The sequence below is a fragment of the Sapajus apella genome, unplaced genomic scaffold (assembly GCF_009761245.1).
Source record: "Sapajus apella isolate SASKATOON/1434 unplaced genomic scaffold, GSC_monkey_1.0 scaffold15, whole genome shotgun sequence".
NCBI classification, from domain to species: domain Eukaryota; kingdom Metazoa; phylum Chordata; class Mammalia; order Primates; family Cebidae; genus Sapajus; species Sapajus apella.
In genome coordinates this window covers 10,538,881-10,564,610 of record NW_022436955.1, presented here as the reverse complement: position 1 = coordinate 10,564,610, position 25,730 = coordinate 10,538,881, and the positions used below count along the sequence as shown (strand labels likewise).

General features: G+C 49.7%; 1 protein-coding gene across 9 annotated transcripts in view; it reads right to left on the bottom strand.

Moving 5' to 3' along the window:
* Nucleotides 1-231: 231 nt before the first annotated feature.
* The window catches only part of CES4A (carboxylesterase 4A), a 49,729-nt gene continuing 24,230 nt past the window's right edge, over nucleotides 232-25,730 (bottom strand). For 6 of the 9 annotated variants that reach the window (XM_032284150.1, XM_032284146.1, XM_032284145.1 and 3 more), the window contains 14 exons: nucleotides 19,621-19,718; nucleotides 14,048-14,249; nucleotides 9,270-9,411; nucleotides 9,054-9,187; nucleotides 8,628-8,781; nucleotides 6,902-7,006; nucleotides 6,716-6,820; nucleotides 6,523-6,561; nucleotides 5,831-5,971; nucleotides 5,202-5,282; nucleotides 4,650-4,803; nucleotides 3,466-3,594; nucleotides 3,171-3,243; nucleotides 509-988 (listed from right to left, as the gene is read on the bottom strand). In XM_032284150.1, coding sequence (XP_032140041.1) covers nucleotides 820-988; nucleotides 3,171-3,243; nucleotides 3,466-3,594; nucleotides 4,650-4,803; nucleotides 5,202-5,282; nucleotides 5,831-5,971; nucleotides 6,523-6,561; nucleotides 6,716-6,820; nucleotides 6,902-7,006; nucleotides 8,628-8,781; nucleotides 9,054-9,187; nucleotides 9,270-9,411; nucleotides 14,048-14,249; nucleotides 19,621-19,718 — 1,726 coding nt within the window. In that variant the 3' untranslated portion in view covers nucleotides 509-819. Of the gene's footprint in view, nucleotides 989-3,170; nucleotides 3,244-3,465; nucleotides 3,620-4,649; nucleotides 4,804-5,201; nucleotides 5,283-5,830; nucleotides 5,972-6,522; nucleotides 6,562-6,715; nucleotides 6,821-6,901; nucleotides 7,007-8,627; nucleotides 8,782-9,053; nucleotides 9,188-9,269; nucleotides 9,412-14,047; nucleotides 14,250-19,620; nucleotides 19,719-25,730 lie in introns of those variants that run through there. The other 3 variants (XM_032284144.1, XM_032284151.1, XR_004270568.1) reach the window with 3 other exon arrangements.

The window sequence follows — 25,730 nt, the reverse complement described above, 5'->3', positions numbered from 1 at the left end:
CAGAGGAATCTGGATGCAGCACTAAGACCTAAGCTGATGGACAAGTGAGTGTGGGGTGTGGCTGTCCTGCTGTCCTCAGGGGTGCACTTGAGACCAAGTGTTTTGTACCCCAGGCAACTTTGCAGTAGCACCCCTTGACTGAGTGTAGCATCCAGGCACAGCCCGCTAAGAAACAGGCAGCAATTCTCCCTTTCTCCCAGGGCTCAGATTGAGACAACATAGACATTGAGGTCAAATCAACACTTCTTTATTGAGACCATCCCTGTGTATAGACTTTGAAGTGGCCCTGAGGGAGATAAGTGTGGGTGGGAGAGAAGATCTCAAACTATCAAAAGTTTGCTCCATGTCATAGATAACCTGCCCAAGGCCTCCAGGCCAATGAACAGACAGGCACGAAGTTGAGCAGGATGGACGGTAAATGCCAAGCTGGGTGCAGGGACGGGGCAGTGGCAGTCTGGGTTGACCTCCCATAAGAAGGAGCTACAAGGAGACACTGAAGGGTGGGAGGATTTGAAGAAGGGGAAAAAAAGGTTGTCTGAGGCTGGAGAGGTGGGCACAGCATGGTATTGACAGGGCCTGGCCTAACCGGATGTCAACAGTGAGGTAGGGGGCATCATGGGATGTCGGGCTGGAGAGGGTGGTACAGGCCCCACATAACAGGCAAAAGCTCTTGCTCTGGCCTGGAGGCAGCAGGGAGCTCCTGCATGTTCTAAATTGGGGTGGGCAGAACTCTTGTCCCCAGGTATGTCCATGGCCAGTCTCCCCAGGGCCTGGGTGGTGGGGCAAATGCTCCTTTGTCTCCTTCCTGCATAGCCGCCCTCAGAATTGCCTCTGCTTCTCAGATCTTTGAGACCGGTACAAACTCATCCAAAAAGCCATCTTCTTCTCCTTGAGCTTCTTGCCCACACTTGTGGTAAAATCCAGCTGCAGGTACTTTTCATCCTTGTCGTAGCGTGGCCAGCAGGGCAGATTCCCATCATTGGGGTTTCTGCCCAGAAGGGAAAAAGAGAAGATTATCTCTGTTCCTCTTCATCTTGCTTCTTTCTCTCACCCTTCCCTCCTTTAATTTGCCCTTGGGAGTTGGGGTTCCGAGGGCTTTACGGAGATGATACTTAGATCTTTAAGAAAGAGTAGGAAAGTGTGTAGTGGGGTGGGCCTTCCAGGCAGAGCAAACAGTATGTCCCAGGTTGATATAAAATACCAAGGTGGCCGGTTGCGGTGGCTCACGCCTGTAATCCCAACACTTTGGGAGGCTGAGGTGGGCAGATCACAGGGTCAAGAGATCGAGACCATCTTTGCCAACATGGTGAAACCCCGTCTCTACTAAAAATACAAATATTAGCTCGAGCACCTTGCCTGTAGTCCCAGCTACTCGGGAGGCTGAGGCGGGAGAATCGCTTGAACCTGGGATGCAGAGGTTGCAGTGAGCCAAGATTGCAGCACTGCCCTACAGCCTGGGTAACAGAGCGAGACTCCATCTCAAAAAAAAAAAGTAAATAAATAATAAAAGGCCAAGGCTTTTGGAGGAAGCACAAATAAAGAGTTAGGTAAAAACAGGTTGTGTGTGAAAGGGATGGAAGTGGAAAGGAGATGACATAGGAAAGATTTTGAAAGGCCTTTCACGTAAGGCTGAGGGGCTGGGACTTTATCTTGGAGGCAGAGAAGCCATGAAGAGCTTTAAGCAGGTGAGTGACATGGTTAAATGTTATTTCAGAAAGACCCCTTAGGCTGGGTGTGGTGGCTAATGCCTATAATCCCAGCACTTTGGGAAGCTGAGGTGAGAAGATTGCTTGAGCCCGGGAGTTAGAGACAAGCCTGGGCAAAATAGCAAGACCCCATCTCTACAAAATACAAAAATTAGCCGGGCATGGTGGTGTGTGCCTGTAGTCCCAGCTACTTGGGAGGCTGAAGTGGGAGGATTGCTTGAGCCTGGGAGGTCAAGGCTGCAGTGAGCTGTGATTGCACCACTCCACTCCAGCCTAGGCAGCAGAGTGAGACCCTGTCTCAAAAAAATTTAAAAAAAGAATGGCTGGGTGTGGTGGTTCATGCCTGTCATCCCAGCACTTTGGAAGGCCAAGGTGAGCGGATTGCCTGAGATCAGGAGTTCAAGCCTCGATAACAAGGCGAAACCCTGTCTCTAACTAAAAATATAAAAAATAGCCAGGCATTGTGGCACATGCCTGTAGTTCCAGCTACTCAGGAGGCCGAGGCAGGAGAATCGCTTGAATCCAGGAGGCAGAGGTTGCAGTGAGCTGAGGTTGTGTCACTGCACTCCAGGCCAGGCAACAGAGCAAGACTCTGTCTTAAAGATAAATAATTAATTAATTTTAAAAAAATAGAAAAAGAAAGACACTTTGAGTGTCATAAGGAGGAAGGATTGAAAGGAGAGGTCAGGTGTGGTGGCTCACACCTGTAATCCCAGCACTTTGGGAGGCTGAGGTGGGTGGATTGCTTGAGGTCAGGTGTTGGAGACCAGCCTGGCCAACATAGTAAAACACTGTCTCTATGAAAATACAAAAATTAGCTGGGCGTGGTGGTAGGGGCCCGTAATTCCAGCTACTCAGGAGGCTGAGGCAGGAGAATTGCTTGAACCTGGGAGGCGGAGGTTGCAGTGGGCCGGGATCGTGCCACTGCACTCCAGCCTGAGGTAACAGAGTGAGTTTCTAAGAAAATAGTCACAAAGCTAGCCAAAGCCCCCCTTACATGTCGCCTGCCCCCGAGGCTGGCCCAGACACCTCCTCTATGCTCTCAAAGTGCCTTGTGCTCCCCCAATACAGCTCTCAGTGTGCCAGCTTGTAATTTCCTGATTTTATGTGGTGAGCTGCTGGAGGATGGGGCTCATGTCTACAACTTCCTTGAATTCCAGCTCCCAGTACCGGGGCTGGGCCCAAAAGAGAGCAGTGGGGAATGACTGTGGAATGCTTGAGTGAATGAAGAGTGTGGGTCAAGAATCAAGAAGGACACATTCTAGAGATATTTAGGATCTGGTGAATGACTGGGGAAAGCTGAGGAGGAAGGGGCACTCTGGTGGGGCTGACTGAGCAGTCGGTTCCTGCCCAGCCTGGGGGCAGTTTCTGTAGGACTTGCTGGGGCAAATATCTGAAGCAGCTGGCTATCAGGTCCAGCACTGGGCAGGTAGAATGCCCAGATATGTCAGGGGGCAGACTCACCCTGTGCGGGCAAAGTTGGCCCAGTATTTCATCATCCGGAGGCTAAGTGCCTTCTCCTTACCCGTGGAAAGATCTGGGGGCAGAATAGGATGTGGCATTTTGGACAGAGCAGGGGATGCTGACATCCCACCCTACTGCTGCTGTTGCTGCCTCCAGAGCAGAAGACTTTCATTTGGGAGAGCACCCCAGATTAGGAACTGGGGAGCTCCCCGTGGCCAGCTGATGGAGGGGTGGGTCTGCACAAAGAGGTAGGGGACTGGACACCCAGTGGGGGTGTCAGGTGAGGCCTTTGCACCTGTGGCGAAGGGGCCCCCAAAGAGGAAGTACATCTCATCCCCATGGTCCGCCCCATCAGTGCGGGGTTTGACGATCATTCCACGAGCGTAGCACTCAAATTCATACAGGTAGACAGGGAGGCTGGCATCTGTGAAGAGGAAAACTGAGGAGGGCTGCAGAAAAAGCCTCAGCTGAGGCTTCCCATCCACCCCATGTGTCCCACTCACCTGCATCAAGCAGGAAAAAGAGCTTTGGCTTCAGAATCAAGGGGGCTGACTTGAATCCTATCTGTACTACTCATTTGCTCTGTGACCTAGGGCAAGCCGCCCCACCTCTCTGAATTGTGTCAATAATTCCTTATCTGCAGACTGAGAATACTAAAAGCTAATTCACAGGATTGTGGCCAGAATCATGGAAGCCTTTCCTCTTCCCTGTTCTGAAACTTTCTTGGCCTCATATTGAAGGGTCTTCAGTGTCTGCATTCTCCAACCCCACCTTTAACCTGTCACCCACATGTTCCCCAAGCCCTAGTCAGCCTGGGTTTTCAAGGTGCCCCTAAGCGTTTCCTCTCAGCCAGAAGCCTTCTCTGACCACCCCAGGCTGCTCCTCTGGATCACCTGATCTCCTGCCCTTCTTCCTAAGGAAAAGTGCTTCCTCACATATAAATATATATGTATATATTTAAATGTATATACATATATAAATCTCTATCTATCTATCTATCTATCTATTTTTTTTGAGACGGAGTCTCGCTCTGTTGACCAGGCTGGAGTGCAGTGGCGTGATCTCAACTCACTGCAACCTCTGTCTCCCGGGTTTAAGTGATTCTCCTGCCTTGGCCTCCCAAGTAGCTGGGACATGCTATACTACAGGCATGTGCCACCAACATCTGGCTAATTTTTTTGTATTTTTAGTAGAGACAGGGTTTCATCATGTTGGTGAGGCTGGTTTAGAACTCCTGACCTCAAATGATCCACCCACCCTGGCCTCCAAAAGTTCTGGGATTACAGGTGTGAGCCACCATGGCTGGGCCCTTCCCCACTTATAGTTGATAGCATGCTGCCTCCTCTGTGTTATCTTAGAATCCTGTACTAGCCCAGAAGTACAGAGAGGGTAGGGGAGCCATTGATAAGCCCTGTTGGTAAACAGTACAGCTAGAGAGTGGATGGGGCCAGTGTGGCTACTCTTGGGGACCCTGCATACCTCGGTGGTAGTGAGCAGTCTTCAGCGTGGCATACACGAAAGCGGCATCTTCAACTATGTCCATCATACGGTTTCGTAGCATCTTCCAATCGCGCTCATTGGTGTTGTCCAGGTACTCCTCCACCACAAGTGGTATCTGCTCCTTGGTGATATTCTGGATGGGGAGGCCATACCTATTGAGGCCTTGGTGCCAGCTGGGCCAGAGGTGGGCCCACCAGTGACTTGGACCCAGGCTCAGCCCCCCAGGAGTTTTCGGCCTGGGAGGGTGAAAAAGGGGAGCTTCCTGGGAAAGTTTCCCTCTCTGCTGATTGTAACCCCTGATTTTGCTACATAACTGCCTCTATGACCCTGAGCATGTCTGGGGTCCTTACCTATAAGCAGCCATCTGATCCCACACCAAAGCAGCCATCTGATTCCACACCAAACCCCAGGCCCTCTGAGAAAGATCCTTACCCTGGCTGCAAGCCCCTTTGCAAAGAGAAGCTACTAGGTTAAAAAAGGGTGGGGTCAGCCCTGTCCAAACTGAGTACCCCTGTCAGCTGGGCCCCTCACCAACAGGGTGCGGGTACTCCACAGCATCCTGGCGATGGTTTCCTTTTTCATCACCTGCCGGTTTAGCGGGAACTTCATGATCTGTTCACGAGACAAGGACCCCAGTGTGGGTCAGGCCTGGGCATTAGGAGGGATTCTGGCCAGAGCCACAAAGGCCCCAAGGGTCTTGCCCATCTAATGATGAGTTCTCAGACAGAGCACACAGCACAGGAAGGGCCTGTGACTCTCTCTTGCCCCCCCCCCCCATCCTGCCCATCACTACCACCTGGGCCAGAGATGAAGCAGTACCGAGCAGCGGTCCATCCTGAATTGGGGCATCTACCCTGACCCAGGAGCAAGGGAGGGCTTCAGGATTTGCAGTTGCCTAGAGGCTTGGGTATGAGCACCATAACCCATGAATTTGGAGCCCTCAAACCTCCAACAGGCCACACTTCTCCCTTCTTCCCCTCCATCATTCCTGGCCAGTTCTCACTGTACAGGGACTACAGGAGGCTCCCAAACATATGGGCATCCCCAGAGGGGCTACTGGCATCTGACCTGGTGCCCAGCACCGTCCAAGAGGCATCCTTCCCTGCCTCCACTGTGGTACTCAGGTAAGGCAAGAGCCAATTGAACTCCTACTCACTTACATAAGGCACGAGCCAATTGAACTCCAGGTTGTTGACACCCAGAAGGTAGGGCACAGATGAAATCTGCCCCTGGGTCAGGAGCACCAAGGGGTCATCTGGCAACACCACACCATCCACCACAGGGCTCATGAGCCAGATAGTCTACAAGGCAAAGGGCATTTCCAGCCAGTCTTCTCGAGTATCCTCCCAGGGTCCCTGCGACCATGGGTACCCCTTCAGAGGCTGCTCTAGCCTAGGCTCTTTGGGAAAATGCTGGGGCTGGCATGGTGAGCCCCAGGAGGATGAGGGTGGGAGGGGAGCAGGATAGGCAGGACCAAGCTACGTGGACTTGGGATGCTTACTGCTGGTATCTGTATAGCTCACTTCGTCACCTCTTGAAAATCTTTGCTAAATGTCACTTCAGTGAGTCCCTTCAGTGAGTCCTGCCCTATCCCCCATCCATTCTATTTAAGAGCCCACACCTCCCAACATGTCCAACCCCCCTTTAGCCTCTCCATTCCTTGCTATTCACTTATCACCTTCTAAGGAGGTAGATAATGTATTTATTTATAGGGTTTATTGTCCTTCCCCACTGGAACATCAGCTCCACTAGGGAAGGGATGTTGGCCTGAACAATTTCCTAAGTATCCCAAGTGCCTGGCACATAGTAGGTGTTCAATAAATACTCAAATTGCAGAATGTGACCAGATTACCTCTTCAGGGTCTTTCTGGAAATTCAACTGGAAGAATCTCTGGAGGGGAGAGGAAGGGTTCAGAGTTAAAGGAAGTCTCCCCAGTGTGCTCTTGAGATAGGGTCCCTGGGGAAGTAGTTGGAGGTGGCTGGGTAACAGGATAGGAGGATGGCCTTCAGGCAGCCAGGTCAGGCAGCTGAAATGTTCTACCTACCATCTTCTCCGACACATGCATGACCTTGGCCCCTGATAGTGCCCTTAGGCAGTTTACCAGGATCTGTGTGCTGTTGTGGTTGCATCCAGCCAGGTGGGCAACCTTCTAGAGAGAGAAGAAGGGATACTCAGGGGTGCTTCCATCCTGCCCCTCCTTGCTGAGCCCTGGGGAAGGAGAGGCACCCACCTTGGCCACTTTCAGCGGGTTAGGAGTGATGAAAAGTTTGAATAATGCAGTGCCACTCTGGGTAATGGCCCGATGGAAGAGACCTGAGGCTAGGGGTGACATCATCTGCAAGGATGGGGAGGAAGCCACTCATGAGATGCCCAAGTAGGGACACCTGGGCTGTTCTGGGCATCTGGCCATGGGCAGGCAGCCTGAGTGAAGCCAGGAAGGGCATGCATCTGGGAGGGAGTCAAGTGACCTGGGGTGATGTCCTAGACCTAAAGCCAGTGGTCTCTCTGCCTCTGGTCTGTGCAGTGGGCCCCAGAGGGGATGTGAGATTGTGGGAGGAAATCTGCAGGTGTGGGAAAGGTGTCTCCCTCTGCTTTGGGGCTAGAAATCAGGGGTAGGTAGAAGGAACCTCATGGTTTCTCCAGCTTGTTACCTATGCTGACAGCTCTTGGCCTCTCTCCATTGTCCAAGTTTGGGGAACAAATACATCTAGGGCCTCCCATCCTGTCCCTTGGATACCTCATACTTCATGTTCCCCAAACCTTCTCCAGCCAATCCTTGTTTGGGTGGCATCCCTTACCCCACATCATCCCCCAGCCCCAGGGGCCTTCCCTATCTCTGCTTATTCCCACACCCCAGCTGCCCTAGTGCTGTTCATATGGCCTCCTGCATCATGCTGAGTCATCCTGTACTCTCCATCTTTCCTGCCCCTGCTTTAGAGCCAGCCCTCATGACCTCTCCTGGGATATACTCTATTCTATCCCTGCTCCTCCCATTAGCTCTCCAAGTCTCTGTTCCTGTTTCTTGCCAACCCAGTCGCATGCAGCAGGCTGAGACATCTCTCTAAATGGACATCTGAGTGTGTCACTTTGCTGCTTAAAATCTTTCCCTGCTTTGGAGAATTGCTTGAACCCAGGAGGCAGAGGTTGCAGTGAGCCGAAGCGCCATTGCAGTCCAGCCTGGGCAGCAAGTGTGAAACTCTGTCTCAGAAAAAACAAAAAAACAAAAAACAACAACAAAACTTCACTAAAAAGCAAGGAAAAAAAAGCTTTCCTTGCTTTTTAGTGAAGTTTGGATAAAGTTGCTTAATTATCTGGGCCTTCGTTTCTTTAGCTGTAGAATGGGGACAACAGCACTTTTCTTTTTGGACTGGTGAAGGAATTACATCGATGATGACACATAGGTGCTTAGGAGAATGCCTGGCACGCAGAAAGTGCACAAGTGTTGAGTATTATTATGACTGTGGCCAGCAAGGCCCTGTGTGATGTGTTCACTTCCCAGCCATGTGCCCCTCACAGGGCACCTTACCTTACATCCCAGGTCAGCAGTCACACAGGAGTCAGGGACAAAGCCCTGTGTCCAACTCATGTCCCTGGCTCCTAGGCCTGGTGTGAGGTCCTGGCCTTGCCCAGTGGGCAGATGGTGGGCTCTGTTCAGGGGATAGAGTTCTGGGGGAATTCGGAGAGGCAGGAGGTGCTGGCAAGCACCTAGATTTGCTGATTACCCCAAGCCTCAGCACTGCCCTTCCTGGGGCTTGGTTTTCTCATCAGTGATATAGCTGAACAGAGAAGACATCCTTGGCTGTGAGGGGAGGTCCCTTTGGCAGGGGTGAGGGCAGGTCTGTGACAGGCATGTTGATATACACGCAAATCTGCACTTGGCCTGTTCAGTGGAGGATACATTTGTGGGAACGGAGGAGCCTAAGTCTGTGCTGAATCCGTCTGGGCATTGCTCTCACCAGTCCTGAGATGCACATGGCTCCCGCTGACTGGCCGAACAGGGTCACATTTCCTGGGTCTCCCCCGAAGGCCGCGATGTTCTCCTGCACCCAGCGCAGAGCTGCCATCTGGTCCAGCAGCCCCCAGTTCCCGCGCGCATGGCTGTCGCCAGTGCTGGGCGTGCAGGGTTCACTGTCAGGGTCCCGGGCCTCGAGAGTCGAGGTGCGTAGGGCTGCCTTCCTGGGCTCCCCGCAACCCAGCCCAGCCTTGCCCCTCTAAAACCCAGTCCTGCGACCACACCCACTTCCTTGGAGTTAGCTCGCGCCCTGCAGACAGTACGGAGCGGCGGCCCCGCCCCAGCCCCGCCCAGGCCCCGTCCTCCCTTCCCACCCAGTCCTCGCCTTGCCGCCCCGAGCTGCGGTCCCGGAGGGTCCCTGCCCCGCCACCTCAGGAAACCGAAGACACCGAGCCTGTACTGCAGAAACACCAGCACCACTTTCTCGCGGGCTGCCAAGTAAGAGCCCTCGTACGAAGACGCGGCGCCCACGACGAAGGCGCCTCCCGGGAACCAGACCATCACCTGGGCAAGGAAGGCCGGGTCCTGAGCGGGGCGGGGCGGTGGGCGGCGGTGGGATAACTGGCGTGGGAGACCTGGCACTCACCGGCAGCGGGGCGTCCCCGGGCTCGCGCACTGGCGCGTACACATTCAGGTACAGACAGTCCTCGCTGAAGCGCAGCAACTTGTACCGTTTCCGTATGTTGACGTACATGGAGGCCATCTGGCCCCAGGACTCCTGCAGGCACCTGCGGGCACCAGGTGCGTGTGGGCCGCGCGCAGTGGCGGCGGCGGCCGCGGGGTGATGGGTTTCAACCCAGGGTCCGCAGTGAGGGGACAGAACCCAAAGCAAAATCCAGACAGCGTCTGTGCGTGTGCATGTGCGTGCGTGTCCGTGTCCGGGAGGCCTCCGCCAGCCCTAGGGCCCAGGACTGGGAGGCAGGTTGGCCTCTCAGGAACCATCCCCTCCCTGCCTGGCACCTCGCTCTGTGGGTATGCCTGGGGAGAGATTCCTGCTCCTGTGGGAGACCTTGTTGGTGCTGTCAAGGCAGGAACCTGCCTGCCCTGGACACCTCCCTGTCTTTCATGCCCCACTCTCCCCTCAGTCTCCCTTCTGCCTCCCAAACAGCTCTGGAATACGGTCCCTCCTCTCCATCCCCATCTCTGGGGGGATGTCAAGGCCATCACAGTCTCTGGTCTGGACAGTACCCAAGCCTCTTGACACTCCCACCACTCCTCGGCCACACTCTGGAGGTCTATGTAACTCCTCTTCAAATCTTCCCTAATATGTATAACTATGATATACCAATAAAAACAAACAAATCAACAAAAATCTTCCCTGGCTCTCCACTGTCCTCAGGATACAGTTCAGAATCCCAGAGGACCCAGGCCTTCCTTTCCAACCAGCCATCTCTGTCCCAGCCACCCTTTGCTGCAGATACATGTGGCCCTTTGCCTCCCACCTCCAAGTCCCTGGGCCTCAGTCCTCTGGAGCAAATGTCTTCTGCTCTGCCCAGCAAACTCCTATTCACATTTAAAGCCAAGCTCAAGTGGTATCCCCTCTGCTGGTCATTTCCTCTTCTGTGCCTCCAGACGTCCTGTCCACTTTTTCTTTTTTTTTTTTTTTTGAGACGGTGTCTTGCTCTGTTGCACAGGCTGGAGTGCAGTGGCACGATCTTGGCTCACTGCAACCTCTGCCTCCTAGGTTCAAGCGATTCTTCTGCTGCAATCTCCCAAGTTGCTGGGATTGTAGGCGTGCACCATCATGCCCAGCTGAGATGGGTTTCACTATGTTGGCCAGGCTGGTCTCGAACTCCTGGCCTCAAGTGATCTGCCCATCTCAGTTTTCCAAACTGCTGGAATTACAAATATGAGCCACAGTGCCCGGCCTCCTGTCCGCTGTTGATAGTGTCCTGGTTGGAATTATTTCAGTTGGCTGTTTTTCTCCCCAAGTGACCATGCACTTCCCAAGGGGAGGAATGGAGGTAAATTCATCTGAGTCCTGGCACCCAGCCCAGTGCCTTATACTGTGTGGACATTTGGGGTATTTTCAGAGTATGGGCTCTCCGGTCACCTCACCTTTTCTCCGTGCTGGCCCAACCCCTAGGCAGCTATTCTCATTAACAGCTGGGCCTAGACCATTTGACTGGATGCAGGACATCCTGTTTACCTTGCCTGTTCCTCTGGTCCCTTCTGCTCTTGTCCTAGCCCAGCGTGTTCCTAGAGCATCACCTGCTCCCTTTCACCAGTCCTTTCCTACAGCACTCCAACACTCCTCGAGCCAAACCTGTCCACCCCCACCCGCATTCCCTCAGGCCAAACTTTTTAACAGGCTATCTTCCCTTCCACTCCCAGTTTCTCCAAGGTACCAGCATCTGTATTTCTACAGATTGCTTTTGGTCTTCCTTGATTGACTTCTTGGTGACAGCTAACATGGTATTAGAATGCTGTCTAGTAAACCACATCTAGCATCTCACCAGGAAAGCCAGGGCTCTGAAGCCAGGAACTGGGATTATGAACAGCCGAGGCTTCTGTGCCAATCCCACCACCAGAGCCATCCTGCTGTGGTCACCAGTGACATCCGTCTTGCTAAATCTCTGGCATTGTCTTACTTCCCCTGGTAGCCCTCAACATGGTTAACTATGTTCCCCTTTATTCTGTCTCCCTCTCTCTTTTTTTAGAGACAGGGTCACCCAGGCTGCAGTGCAGTGACATGATCATAGTTCACTGCAGTCTTGACCTCTTGGGCTCAAGTGATCTTCAGCCTCCCAAGTAGCTAGGACTACAAGCATGCACCATCACACTGGATATTTTTTTTTTTTTTTGAGATGGAGTCTTGCTCTGTCGCCCAGGCTGGAGTGTAGTGGTGTGATCTTGGTTCACTGCAGCCTCTGCCTCTTGGGTTCAAGCAATTCTCCTGCCTTAGCCTCCTGAATAGCTGAGACTATAGGCACGCTCCACCACACCCAGCTAATTTTTGTATTTTTATTAGAGACAGGGTTTTACCATATTGACCAGGCTGGTCTCGAACTCCTGACCTTGTGATCCACCCACCTCAGCTTCCCAAAGTGTTGAGATTACAGGCGTGAGCCACCAGCCCTAGCCAATTTTTAAATTTTTTGTAGAGACAGGGTCTCACTATGTTGCCCAGGTTAGTCTGGAACTCCTACCCTTAAGGGATCCTCCCACTCAGCCTCCCAAGATGTTGGGATTACAAGCGAGAGCCACTGTGCCCGGCCAGACTCTCTTTCTGGAACAGCTTTCCTTCTCTGGGCTTCTGTAACACTCCACGCTCCTGATTTTCCTGCCACCTCATTGGTGGTTCCTCCTGCTCTCCAGGCCTAAGCATGAGAGTGCCCAGTCCTCGACCCTCAATTTCTTTTTCTGACCATCCTTTCTCCCAAGTTGTTCTTATCCAGGCCCAGGGCTTCACACCACTAATGTGCTGATGATCAGTTTGCCTCCTGTCTCTTCTCTCCAGCTACCTACCTGACCCTCCACATGGAACATCTGTTAGCACATCAAACTTAACAGGTCCCAAAATGAACTCTCTGTGTGTGTGTGTGTGTGTGTGTGTGTGTGTGTGTGTGTGTGTGGTGTGCTGAGATAGTGTCTCACTCTGTCACCAAGTCTAAGTGTTAGTGGCATGATCACAGCCACTCCCAGGCCCAAGTGATCCTCCTACATCAGCCTCCCACATAGCTAGGACCATGGCACCGCACCTGACTAATACTTTAAATTTCTTGTAGACACAGGGTCTCATTAGGTTGCTAGAGGCTGGTCTCGAACTCCTAAGCTCAAGTGATTTTCCTGCTTCGGCCTCCCAAAGTGCTGGGATTACAGGCATGGGCCACTGCTCCTAGCTCAAAATGAATTCCTGTTTTGCCCAAACTTGCTCTTGCTCCAGTCTTCCTCATTTTGATAACAGGTACCCCTATTGCCTTGTCTGTCCAGCCAAAAACGAGTAATTATCAGTGATTATTATCTTCTTCCCTAATGGCTCACATCCAATTCTCTAGAAAATCCTGTCAATTTTACTTTCAAAATAAATTTGGAGTCTGATACCTTCCTTCCACCTCCCCTGTAACTACCCAGGCAGAAACTACCATCTCTGAAATAGCCTCCTTTCCTGCTGCCCACCCCAACCACCACCCTCAGATTGCTATTCTGAGCAATCCACAAATTCTTACACCTGACACTCAGTTTCCAAACAGCCATTGTTCGAGAGTTCATGGCCAGTTTCTAACAACTGACACTTAGACTTCTACACAGTGGACACCCTGACCACTAAACCCCTAATTGCCAGGGTTCTAACAGTGGCCATCCTATGTTCTGTCACCTGGTCTTTGGAACTTTTTTTTTTTTGAGACGGAGTCTCACACTGTCACCCAGGCTGTAGGGCTGTGGCATGATCTTGGCTCACTGCAATCTCTACCTCCTGGGTTCAAGCAATTTTCCTGCCTCAGCCTCCTGGGTAGCTGGAACTACAGGCATGCACCACCACGCCTGGCTAATTTTTTAATATTTTTAGTAGAGATGGCGTTTCACCATGTTGGCCAGGATGGTCTCAATCTCTTGGCCTTGGCCTCCCAAAGTGCTGGAATTACAGGTGTGAGCCACTGCACCCAGCCATTTGTATTTTTTTTTTTTCTGGCTGCATTTTGGTAGACATTTGTATGTTTTTATATCAGCTGATACCCAGGTTCTCAGACACTTTTCTAAACCCTGTGATTTAACCAACTGATGCTGAGCATTGTTAATGCTTGCCCCAGAATGTTCTGGACAGTGTATTACTCAATGGTCTGAATAAACAGTAAATACACTTGTTCTGGGTAAACCACCAAGCCCAGTGCTTCAAGGGGCAGTCACTGTTCCAATCATGCTTTTGTGACTCAGGCCTTGAGCCTGGCTGAGGTGGTGTCAAGACCCTGGGACTTGTAAACTGAGGCTGAGCCTGTACATTCCCCACTGTGGAACATGCTCTGCAGGGACAGGCTGGTGGTGCCACGGGGCTTCTTGCTTTCAAGCCCCCAGAGAGAGGGAAGAGCCCCACACTGGGTCAGGGGGGTAGTGTGTCAGTGAACACTGCCCCTCAGACACATTTAAGAAAACGCAGCTCCCCAGCAGGTGCTGGGGTACGGTCAGTGACAGCCTCCCCCTTGCCTGGACTTCTCCTCTAAGAAACCAACAACAGCATTGTCAGTGACTTAAACACTCTGGATGAGCTCGCTCGTGATATGGGTCTGAAAACTGAGGCCCCAAATGGGCCCCAGGCCTGCCTGTGGTCACATGGTGAGTTCTTCTCAGTAAGCTGTTCAAAACCCCACCCAGATGCAGGCATGGGCCCACTGCCCCCCTCCCAGCAGACAGCCCTCTGGCTCTTACGCAGGCGGATAGGTGGTAGCATCTCTAGTTCCTTGCCAGGGCTCCAGGGGTTCTGGAGGTGCAAACCTGCGGATGCCTAGAGGAGGTCTGGAGAAGGGGACTCCTAAGAAGACTTGGATGGGTGTCTTCTCCACATGCATATGTTTTCCTTGCAAGGTTCCATATTTAGTGACCACTTGAGGCTTCTTGGTGTGCAAGGCACCTGGGAAGAGAAGGGCAAAGGGTCACCCCTGCTCAGCCACTCAGCCACAAATCGGACCCTGACTCAGCCACAGATGGGACCAAGGGACCTGGGAAGAGAAAGGTAAAGGGTCACCCCTGCTCAGTCACTCAGCCACAAATGGGACCCTGCCCCATCTATCATGGGCAGCAGCGGCTGCTTTTCATAACAATTGATCATAGCTATTGTGTATCTGTCCACTTTTTCTTGTGCTTCTCTCAGAATTTTTTCTCTCATTTAACATTTCATTTATTTATTTTTATTTTCTTTAGAAGGGGTCTCGCTCTATCACCTAGGCTGGAGTACAGTAGCATAATCTTAGCTCACTGCAACCTCTGCCTTCCGGGTTCAAATGATTCTCCTGCCTCAGCCTGCTGAGTAGCTGGGATTATAGGCACACACCACCACACCTGGCTAATTTTTGTATTTTTAGTAGAAATGGGGTTTCACTATGTTGGCCAGGCTGGTCTCGAACTCCAGACCTCAAGTGATTCGCCCACTTTGGCCTCCTAAAGTGCTGGGATTACAGGTGTGAGCCACTGCACCTGGCCTTATTTAGCATTTCAAATCCCTGTTGGTAAATACATAAAAGTTCTTGTCGACCTGGCACAGTGGCTCACATCTGTAATCCCAGCACTTTGAGAGGCCAAGGTGGCGGATCATGTGGTCAGGAGTTCAATACCAGCCTGACCAACATGGTGAAACCCCATCTCTACTAAAAATACAAAAATTAGCTGGGTGTGGTGGCATGTGCCTGTAATCCCAGCTACTCGGGAGGATGAGGCAGGAGAATCACTTGGACCTGGAAGGTAGAGGTTGCAGTTAGCCGAGATCATGCCATTGCACTCCAGCCTGGGTGACAGAGTGAGACTCTGTCTAAAAAATAAGTCAAATAAAATAAATAATAAAAGTTTATGCCTATTATATGAGCTATTTCTCTGTGTCATTTAATGTCAACAAATGCATTATGTATTTTGATTTCTGTTTGTCTGATATTAATATAGCTACACCTCTGTTTTTGTTGCTAGCATTAGCCAAGCATTTTTCTGGGAAGAAATCACACACACATATATGCATTCTTACTCATATGCATACTCGCATCTAATACATTTACATGCAAATTTATATATATAGGTACATGTGAGCACAGCTTATCTACAAAGAAATATACAGAAAAAGGCCAGGTGCAGTGGCTCACACCTGTAATCCCAGCACTTTGGAAACCCAAGACAGGCAGATCACTTGAGGTCAGGAGTTCGAGACCAACCTGGCCAACATGGTGAAACCCTGTATCTACTAAAAATACAAAAATTAGCCAGACGTGGTGGCGGGTGCCTGTAATGCCAGCTACTCGGGAGCCTGAGGCAGGAGAATTGCTTGAATCCAGGAGGTGGAGGTTGCAGTGAGCTGAGATCCCGCCACTGCACTACAGCCTGGGTGACAAAGTGAGACTCTGTATCAAACAAACAAACAAACAAAAACCCCAAGAAACATGCAGAAACAGAAGAGCAAAATGCATGTCCATATACATGCGTACATATGCATACATGTGCAGTTGTACATAGGTGACAACAAATCTATCCGTGGGATAATTATTACACACACACACAAGCACAAATACACAGTGCAAGCAAACACCATAGCCAGCTCTTGGGACAGATATGAAATAGGTCAGGTTGAATCCCACTTTCCATGGATACCTTTTTCTTACTCTTCCAGGCTGTCATCCTGCCCGATTCTATTGCCAAGAGTTATTATGGCCTCACATCCACTGTCCCTTCCTGAAGTGCCCTTGTCCATTTCTCCCCCTCCTCCTTTTATCAAAACTGAATTGGGCTGGGTGCAGTGGCTCACGCCTGTAGTCCCAGCACTTTGGGAGGTCAGGAGTTCAAGACCAGCCTGGCCAACATGGCAAAACCCCATCTCTACTAAAAATACAAAAAAAAAATTTTAGCCAGGCACAGTGGCACATGCCTGTAATCCCAGCTACTCGGGAGGCTGAGGCAGGAGAATCACTTGAACTCGGGAGGTGGAGGTTGCAGTGAGTGGAGATTGAGCCACTGCATTCCAGCCTGGGTGACAGAGGGAGACTCAATCTCAAAAAAAAAAAAAAAAAAATTGTTCTGTGTTCCAATCCTTTTTTTGAGATAGTAGCTCATTCTGTAAAGTGACAGAAAGCAGATCTGATCCAAGTAATTAGTGAAACTGGCTGTGCATCAGAATCATCTGGAGGATCATTGAAAAAATACATATTCCTTGGCCACACCCCACACTCTCTGAATGAGAATCTCAGGTTGCAAAACTCTCCAGATTTTGATGCAAAGTGTTTTTGGAATGGAATTGATGCAATAGAGCACACCTTCACACTCCCAGTTGCAGGTGGCCAAAAATGCCTCTCTGCCACGCCCCAGGTCTCTATAGGTCTTACTTAAGCAATATCTGGACACAAAGAAGTGACTGCAATGGTGGCCCTCTAAGCATGGAGGCAGGCCAACAGGGGCAAGGGCCAGATCAAATCTCCCATTTGTGCAGCCTCTGCAGTTTACAAAGCTCTTTCACATGGGCTTCTCCACTGGCCCTGGGAGGAGCTGGAGGAGGCCCAAAGACCCAGAGGGGACCCATGACCAGCCTGCAGTCTCATAGGATAGAGTGAGGAGGCCAAAGTCTAACCCATTACCTGGATTTGCCCTGAATCCAGGGTCCACTCATGGTAGAATAACCAACAGCTATCATTTACTGGGCCTTCATTATAGCCTGGCACTGTGCCAAACACTTTAAATTATCTGACCTCATTTTTTTTTTCTTTTTATTGTTTGTAGAGACAGGGTCTCACTTTGTTACCCAGGTTGGTCTCGAACTCTTGGCCTCAAGTGATGCTCCCACTTTGGCCTCCCAAAGTGCTGGGATTATAGGCATGCAGGAGCCACCGTGTCCAGTCTCACCTCATTTTTCTGAGAAACTTATAGGGCAAATGTTATGATTACAGAACTATACAAATATAGAAGCTTAACCTCAAAGGGGTTATAAAAATTGCCCAAAGTCACACAGAAAAGTATCTTACATCACAGCTGTGCCTTAAACCATGTTTTTCTGTCTGCTCCCCAGCCTCCAGGGGGGTACCTAGCCACGTGGTAGAGTGTTCTAGACCCCTGGGCAGAAGCTGCCATGAAGTGGTTCCCATCCCAGCTCTGCTACCCAGAGGCAACAAAGAAGCACCTATGAAAACAATATTCCACCTCACTAGTAGTCATAAAGTGCTAACTAAAACCAAGAGTTACAACTTACACCTAATACATTTAAAAGTGATGACATCTAATTCTGGTAAAAATACAGTGAAAAGGACATTCACATAAACTGTTGGTGGAGGATAAACTGATACAATGCCTTGGGAAAATAATTGGCAAAATGTATAAAGAGCTGTGAAAAGTTCACATGTCAGCCGGGTGTGGTGGCTCACACCTGTAATCCCAACACTTTGGGAGACCGAGGCGGGTGGATCACCTGAGGTCAGGAGTTGAGACCAGCCTGGGCAACATGGTGAAACCTGTCTCTACTAAAAAAATACAAAAATTAGCCAGGTTTGGTGTTGTGCGCCTGCAGTCCCAGCTACACGGGAGGCTGAGTCAGGGAGAATCACTTGAACCCGGGAGGCTGAGGTTGCAGTGAGCCGAGATTGCGCCATTGCACTCCAGCCTGGGTGACAGAGGGAGATTACGACAAAAAAAAAAAAAAAAAAAAAAAAAAAGAAACTAAAAAAGTAAAAGAAAGGAAAAGATGAAAAGAAAAATGCACCAAAATGTTTAAAGCAGATTCAGCAAAGTTTCCTTCACATTAAAAAAAAATGGATCTATATAGGCAAAATTTATTTTTGATAGAGGTCAGCTGGCTATTGGTAATTTTGAGTATTAACTGAGGAGGAGTATATGGGATGCCGGAGATGTTTTTTTTCCCCTTCTTCTTTTATTTATTTATTTTTTTGAGATGGGGTTTTGCTCTTGTTGCCCCGGGCTAGAGTGCAATAGGACAATCTCGGCTCACTGCAACCTCCACCTCCCAGGTTCAAGCGGTTCTCCTGCCTCAGCCTCCTGAGCAGCTGGGATTACAGAGATGCACCACTATGCCCCGCTAACTTTGGATTTTTAGTAGCGATGGGGTTCCTTCATGTTGGTTAACCTGGTCTCAAACTCCGGACACCTCAGGTGATCCACCTGCTTTGGCCTCCCAAAGTCCTAAGATTATAGGTGTGAGCCATTGCACCCAGCCAGATATTTTTTTTAAGTTGATTTTTTTTTTTTTTGAGACACAGTCTTGCTCTGTCACCAGGCTGAAGTACAGTGGCATGATCTCAGCTCACTGTGATCATGTGGCATAACCTCTGCCTCCTGGGTTCAACTGATTCCCCTGCCTCAGCCTCCCAAGTAGCTGGGACTACAGGTGCTCAATTCCACGACTGGCTAGTTTTTTTCTATTTTAGTAAAGACAGGGTTTCCCCATATTGGCCAAGATGGTCTTGATCTCCCGACCTCAGGTGATCCACCCACCTCGGCCTCCCAAAGTGCTGGGATTACAGGTGTGAGCCACCGCACCCAGCCAAAAAAAGTTTTTTTTAAAATAGAGGCAGAGTCTCACTATTTGCCCAGGCTGGATCTCACTATTTGCCCAGGCTGGATCTCACTATTTGCCCAGGCTGGTCTTGAACTCCTGGGCTCAGGTGATCCTCCCACCTCAGCCTCTCAAAGTGCTGGAATTACAGGCATGAGCTACCATGCCTCACCCACTGGAAATGTTCTAGATCCTGATCTGGATAATGGTTACCTTATATATATATAATGTAATTAGTATGATAGATATAATTATACAGTGAAGAGGTGTGCATCTTGATGTATACATCTTATACCTCAGCAAACTTTTGTTAGTGTATTGTATTCACAGTAAAAAGTGTAGTACTCATTTTAAAAAGAAAGCTATTGGGGAGAAATCTGAAGGTGGTAAAGAGGTTCATATAGCAGAGACGGGAGCAGAGGCAGCCCTCCTGCTTGGAAGAAGGAAAGAAGGATGGAAGAAAGGAAGGAGGTGGGAAGGAAGGAAAGATGTGGCCATGTTCTCGGACCCCTTCACTGGTCCTGGGAGGCAGGAAATGCAGAGAAGCCCTGAGGCTCAGAGAGGCTAAAGGACTTGTCCAGACTCCCAGCTGGCAGATGGTTTAGTGTCTTGAAACCCTGCCCTCCATCTGCCCAGGCATTGTCCAAGTGCTCCTGCCCTGCTGTCCTCAGGAGAGGTTGAGCTGGGGGCTGTCCCTATGTCCCTTGTGCCCGTTTTGCCTGATGCCCTCTGGAAGGGGTGGGGGTCTTACCCAGGGCCGTCTGTGTCATTAGGCAGAGGGTGAGGCTTGAACACAGAATCCACCTCATGCTCCAGAGAGCTCCTGCTGTGGGCAGGAGTGATGGCAACCTGTGGATGGAGTGGTAGCCGTGTCTACCGTGTGTGAGCACACTTTTATCTGCTCTTAATCTCTGCCAGCAAGTACTGGGGAGGGAGGAATTGTAACCAGCTTCTGATCAGCCCACAGCCTTGTCTCTGCCTTGGGCAACAGGTCATGCTTGTTGCTCTTGGCTCTTCAGACAAACTGATCAGCCTGCAATCTAACCATTTACTCATCTGTGCGATGGCTTAGAGCTGAACATGTGTGAGTCAAGCTCTAAGCACATAGTGGGTGCCAAGATTGAAGTAGAACACCTGGTTACTTGGCCCTTCAGCCAAGGCTTCCTGTCTGTGGATTTCAGGACCTCAGGCCTTCCTGCTTCCCGGTGTCTTGTCTAGCCTCTTCCCTGCCCTTTCTCACACATCCCGACCCTTGGCTGTCTTCTCAGGTTCATAATCCAGTTGGGGGAGCTGGACCTGAAAGCAACCATAATGTGGGAGCCCACAGGGCACCTGATGAATGAGCCCAGGGCCAGGAGGTGGGAAGGAAGGCTCCCTGGGAAGGATCTAATCTTCTAAGTAAAGGATGAGGAGGAGTGGGCCAGACAAAAAAAAAATCTTGTTTGAAGTTTGGAGCCACAGGAGGTGAAAGCAAAGAGAGGTCAGTTCCATCTTCAATCAAAGGTAAGATGGGGGCCCAGCATGGTGGCTCATGTCTGTAATCCCTTCGCTTTGGGAAGCCGAGGCAGGCAGATCACCTGAGGCCAGGAGTTCAACACCAGCGTAGCCAACGTGGTGAACCCCCCCGACCCGTCTCTACTAAAAAAAAAAATTACAAAAATTAGCTGGGCATGGTGGTGCACCTGTAATCCCAGCTACTCGGAAGGCTGAGGCAGGAGAATCGCTTGAACCTGGGAGGTGGAGGTTGCAGTGAGCTGAGATCATGCCACTGAACTCTAGCCTGGGTGACAAAGTGAGACTCCATCTCAAAAAAAATTAAAAGTAAGATGGTTCCTCTCTCTTTGTCCCCCTGAAGTCTGGGGTCTTGGCCCATCTTTGTGGGTCTGATGGGCTTCTTTGCTGGGGAGGGAAAAGGCAGAGGAACAGGGACTTCTCTCTTGGCCCACAGCCTCTTGCTCTACAGGCCTGACAGATGGTTAAAGCCTCCACCTTCTTTCATGATCAATTTTCTGAGTTCTTCGGAGCTGCTCTGTATTTGGGACTCCTCTCCCACAGTTCCTATACTTGTGATCCTTCCTCAGTCCCAAGGAATGTGGCATTCACTGCCCAATCGTTGCTGCTTAGGCTCTATGCCCCTCTAAGGAAGGCCCAAGGTGACATCCCCAACCTGTGCCTCTGCCATTCATCCTGCAGGGTCTACATGGGCAAACCTCCAATATCCCTTGCCCTGCCCCAGCAGAGATGTGGCCTGTCCCATTGCAGCCCCTTCTGCCCCACTCATGATGGCAGGGTGGGGTCAGGCTCTGGCTGGTTGAGCTTCCCATGGTGGAAAGCACCACTCATCCTCCCCATGGTCTCATGTTCACAGGTTTGAGGGGAAAGAAGTGGAGTCAGAGCTCACAGCGAGGCAATAGCTCTCTACAAAGAAAATCTCTCCCCTAACTCTTCCATACCATAACACGTTAACTCGCAGTGGCTCATGCCTGTAATCCCAGCACTTCAGGAGGCCAAGGCAGGAGGGCTGCTTGAGGCCAGGAGTTACAGACCAGCCTGGAGAACATAGTGAGACACTATCTTTACAAAAAATTAAAAAATCAGCCAGATGTGATAGTACATGCCTGTAGACCCAGCTACTTGGGAGGCTGAGGCAGGAGGATCAATTGAGCCCAGGAGGTCAAGACAGAGTAAGACCTTGTCTCTAACCAAAAAACTCAGAAACAAAAAAAAAAAGACCCACTTTAATGTTTGTTTATTTATTTGAGACAGAGTCTTGCTCTGTCACTCAGGCTGGAGTGCAGTGGTGCCATCTCGGCTCACTGCAACCTCCGCCTCCCAGTTTCAAGCGATTCTCTTGCCTCAGCCTCCCAAGTAACTGGGACTATAGGCTCATGGCACCACGCCCGGCTAATTTTTTGTATTTTTAGTAGAGATGGGTTTCACCATGTTAGTCAGGATGGTCTCAATCTCCTGACTTCGTGATCTGCCTACCTCAGCCTCCCAAAGTGCTGGGATACAAGAGTGAGCCACTGCGCCCAGCCTATTTATTTATTTTTGAGGTGGAGTCTCACTCTGTTGTCCAGGCTGGACATGGCAACCTTTACCTCCTAGGTTCAAGCAATTCTCCTGCTTCAGCCTCCAGAGTAGCTGGGACTACAGGCCGGTGCCACTATGCCAGGCTAATTTTTGTATTTTCAGTAAAGACAGAGTTTCACCATGTTGGCAAGGCTGGTCTCAAACTTGTGCACTCACGTAATCTGTCTACCTTGGCCTGCCAAAATGCTGGTATTACAGGCGTGAGCCACCAAGCCCAATCATAGGTCAACTTGGAAAAGGTAAAATTTGAAATTGTATAATGAATATGACCAGATTAGTCATGGAACATACACATCAAAATACTCCAAAGTGGGAGACTGAGGCAGGAGGATCACTTGAGCCCAGGAGTTGGAGGCTTCAGTGAGCTATGATGGTGCTAGCAATCCAGCCTGGGCAACAGATCAAGACCCAGTCTACAAAACAATCAAAACACACTCCAAAGATGTCTAAAGTAACAGCAGACAGGTAGGATTGATACCAAAATGGTATCTGCGAGGTTGGCCTAGGGTCATCAGCTACTTTGATTTTCTTTTCCTTTTTTAAATTTTATGTATTTTCCACTTTTAAAAATATATATATATTTTTTTTTAGATGAGATCTCACTCTGTCACTCAGGCTGGAGTACAATGGCATGACCTTGGCTCACTGCAACCTCTGCCTCCTGGGCTCAGGTGATTCTCCCACTTCAGCCTCCTGAGCAGTTGGGATTACAGGTGCATGCCACCACACCCAGCTAATTTTTGTATTTTTGTAGAGACAGGGTTTCACCATGTTGGCCAGGCTCATCTCAAACTCATGATCTGTCCTGCCAAAGTGCTGGGATTACAGGCATGAGCCATCACGCCTGGCCACATATTTCCCATATTTATTTATGTGTTTATTTTTTGAGACAGAATTTTGCTCTTGTGGCCTAGGCTGGAATGTGATAGCGTGATCTCAGCTCACTGCCAACTCTGCCTCCTGGGTTCAAGCGATTCTCCTGCCTCAGCCTCCTGAGTAGCTGAAATTATAAGCACTCACCACCACAGCTAGCTAATTTTTGTATTTTTAGTAGCATGCTCACCATGTTGGCCAGGATGGTCTCGAACTTCTGACTTCAGGTGATCCATCCATCTCAGCTTCCCAAAGTGGTATTTTCCATATTTAAAAAAATGAACATTAGTTGAGGGTTCAGTCAGTATGAGGTTTAAAGGGGCAGGGATGGGAGGACAGGGCGGGAAGGACCAAGAAAGCAGGAACTACTAGCAGCTCCATCTGGCCTGGACCACATCTCTCTCTGTTGACTGCCTGCCTATCCTTACAGTCTCATTCTGCCAGGTTCTCCTGTGGGCTGTGGTCACATTAATAGGAGTATGAATATTAAGCTGTGGGAGGTGAGGAAGCTGCTTGTTTTGCTGCCCAGGATCTGACAAAGTTCAGGTGGCTCAGGACAAAGTTCAGATGGCACAGGACAAGCCATTGGGTAGAGGACAGGGGAGGGGGGCAGTGGGGAAGATACACAAGAATGTGAGTCTATCTGCTAGCCCTGGGGGCCAGCCAGACATAGACTCCCCTGCCCACCTATGCAGCTCCTTGGCCACATCTGTGTGGGCCTCAAGGACCAGTCTACCAACCCCTGACTCTACTCCTGCCACCTCTCCCTGGGGAAGCAACAACCTTTCACCCAGCCCATATGAGAAGCAGTTGTGCCAGGCCAGGTACCTTGATGAGGTGCCCAGGACACATGTGTGCCGCCTCCGATGCTCACATGGGGCACAGGGGATGTTGAGTGGGCAGTCACGTCAGCCAGGTAGTCCTGGTACAAGCATCATCTTTTCTGAGAATCAGCCTTTTCTCAGAAAGCCTGGGTGTTATTTGTCTGAATCTCTTAGGAGAATTTTCTTGAGAACATTCCTATGTATCTTGGTTGAACAAAGGGAAGGAAGTCATGCTGTGGAATAAGCATTGATCTCTGAGTCTGACAGATGTAGGCCCCAGTAGGCTGGGTGCAGTGCCTGTAATGTCAGCACTTTGGGAGGCCGAGGCAGCGGATCACCTGAGGTCAGGAGCTCAAGATCAGCCCGGCCAACATGGTGAAACCTTATCTCTACTCAAAATACGAAAATTAGCTGTGTGTGGTGGCACACACCTGTAATCCCAGCAACTTGGGAGGCTGAAACGGGAGAATTGTTTGAACCTGGGAAGTAGAGGATGCAGGTTGAGATCGCACCACTGCACTCCAGCCTGGACAGAACCAGACTCTGTCTCAAAAAAACAAAATAAAACCAAAAAACTCACGAAGATGTAGGCCCCAAGCTCACTTAGTCTCTTACCATCCATGTGTAAGGACCTTTCTGAGGTTCAATTGTCCTATCTGTAAAACAGAGCTAACAATGACTAATTATGAGGGTTGTTCTGAGGATTAAATAGATTGCTGTGAAGTAGAGTGGGTGGGACTGCACGGGGCTCACCACAGCTGGTAGAGATTGTGACGTCTGTGAAATTCCCCTCATCTGTGGCTCTTTTATTGCTTAAAGAGGAAAGTTGTAATTATAAAACACAGAATAAGTGTTTTTTCTCCTTTTTTATAAACCTTCACTTAAAACAGCAATTTATAAAAGATTTAAAGCAAAAATTTAAAAAGCAATTTATAAAAGAATGTGCATAAAGTGTATCATTGGGCCTATAAGATTAGAAATTCAATATATTTGCCAATGACAATGCAAAGGAGGAGGGTGGAAGTAAGGCTGTATTGGGCTAAGGAAATGAAAACAGTAACATAACTATCATAAAATTGTGTTTTTGGGTTTGTAACATTAATAGATGAAATACATATAATAATAACACCACAAAAGGGTGAAAAGTGAATAGGGTTATATAGGAATAATGTTTCTATATCTTACTGGAATTAAGTTAGTATGGGGCTAGGCACGGTGGCTCACACCTGTAACCCCAGCACTTTGGGAGGCCAAAGTGGGTGGATTGCTTGAGCCCAGGAGTTCAAGACCAGCTGGGGCAACATGGTGAAACCTTGTCTATACTAAAAATAGAAAAAAACAATTAGCTGGGGGTGGTGGTGCACACCTGTAGTCCCAGCTACTTGGAAGGCTGAGGTGGGAGGATCACCTGAGCCCAGGAGGCAGAGGTTGCAGTGAGCCAAGATCGTACCACTGCACTCCAGGCTGGGCAAAGGAGTGAGACCCTGACTCAAAAAATAAAAAAGAAAAAAAAATCTGAAGCTGATTCTTATTAGGTAAAATGTATGTTGTAAGCCCTAAAACAACCATTAAAAACAACAATGAAACAATAAAACTTAAAAATATAGAGTAAAATTAATCATTAAAGAAATTTAAATACTTCACTAGAAGATATTTACTTAAGACAAAGAAAGCAGTAAATGTTAAATAGATGACAAAAAAGACACAAGACACATGGAAAATAAGAAGTTAAATGACAGCAGTAAACCCAACTATGTCAGGAATAACATTAAATGTGAGTAGATTAAACAATCCAGTTAAAAGGCAGAAACTGTCAGATTTTTAAAAATTTTTTTTGGGCCGGGCGCGGTGGCTCAAGCCTGTAATCCCAGCACTTTGGAAGGCCGAGGCGTGTGGATCACGAGGTCAAGAGATCGAGACCATCCTGGTTAACATGGTGAAACCCTGTCTCTACCAAAAATACAAAAAATTAGCTGGGCATGGTGGCGCGTGCCTGTAATCCCAGCTACTCAGGAGGCTGAGGCAGGAGAATTGCCTGAACCCAGGAGGCAGAGGTTGCGGTGAGCCGAGA